Genomic DNA, 321 nt, shown 5'->3' with positions numbered 1-321 from the left:
TCACCGTCTAACAGCCCTTTACCCCTTAAAATAGCCCCCTGCCCCTGTCACCGTTCAGCCTCCCCCCGCGAGGCCGCAGCCGCCAGATCTAGGGGTGCTCACCAGCGCCCCCCAAATCCCACCTTCCCCCGCCAAAAAATTCCTCCTCCCTCCTCCCCCCGGCAACCAGCGCTGGGGCGGTCGTGGCCCCTTTAACAGGAGACTGACAGACGGCGCCGAATGGCCAATGGGAGGCGGTGTCGGCGCCGGCCGGCGGTTAAACCCCGCCCCCGCGCTGCCTGGGAGGGGTCGCGCGGGCGGAGAGCGGGAGGCAGGGCTAAG

At 68.8% G+C, this 321-nt stretch overlaps 1 protein-coding gene across 1 annotated transcript in view; it reads left to right on the top strand.

Annotated features, from left to right (window-relative positions):
• LOC104995725 (chromosome unknown open reading frame, human C19orf73) overlaps window positions 1-321 on the top strand; it is a 1,863-nt gene that overhangs the window by 816 nt on the left and 726 nt on the right. The window contains 1 exon segment of the mRNA XM_010849704.1: window positions 59-287. Coding sequence (XP_010848006.1) covers window positions 59-287 — 229 coding nt within the window.

This window comes from Bison bison, unplaced genomic scaffold (assembly GCF_000754665.1).
Source record: "Bison bison bison isolate TAMUID 2011002044 unplaced genomic scaffold, Bison_UMD1.0 scf7180017864285, whole genome shotgun sequence".
Taxonomy (NCBI): Eukaryota; Metazoa; Chordata; class Mammalia; order Artiodactyla; family Bovidae; genus Bison; species Bison bison.
The sequence above is the reverse complement of the archived record's forward strand: the minus strand, read 5'-3'. Positions and strand labels throughout refer to the sequence as shown.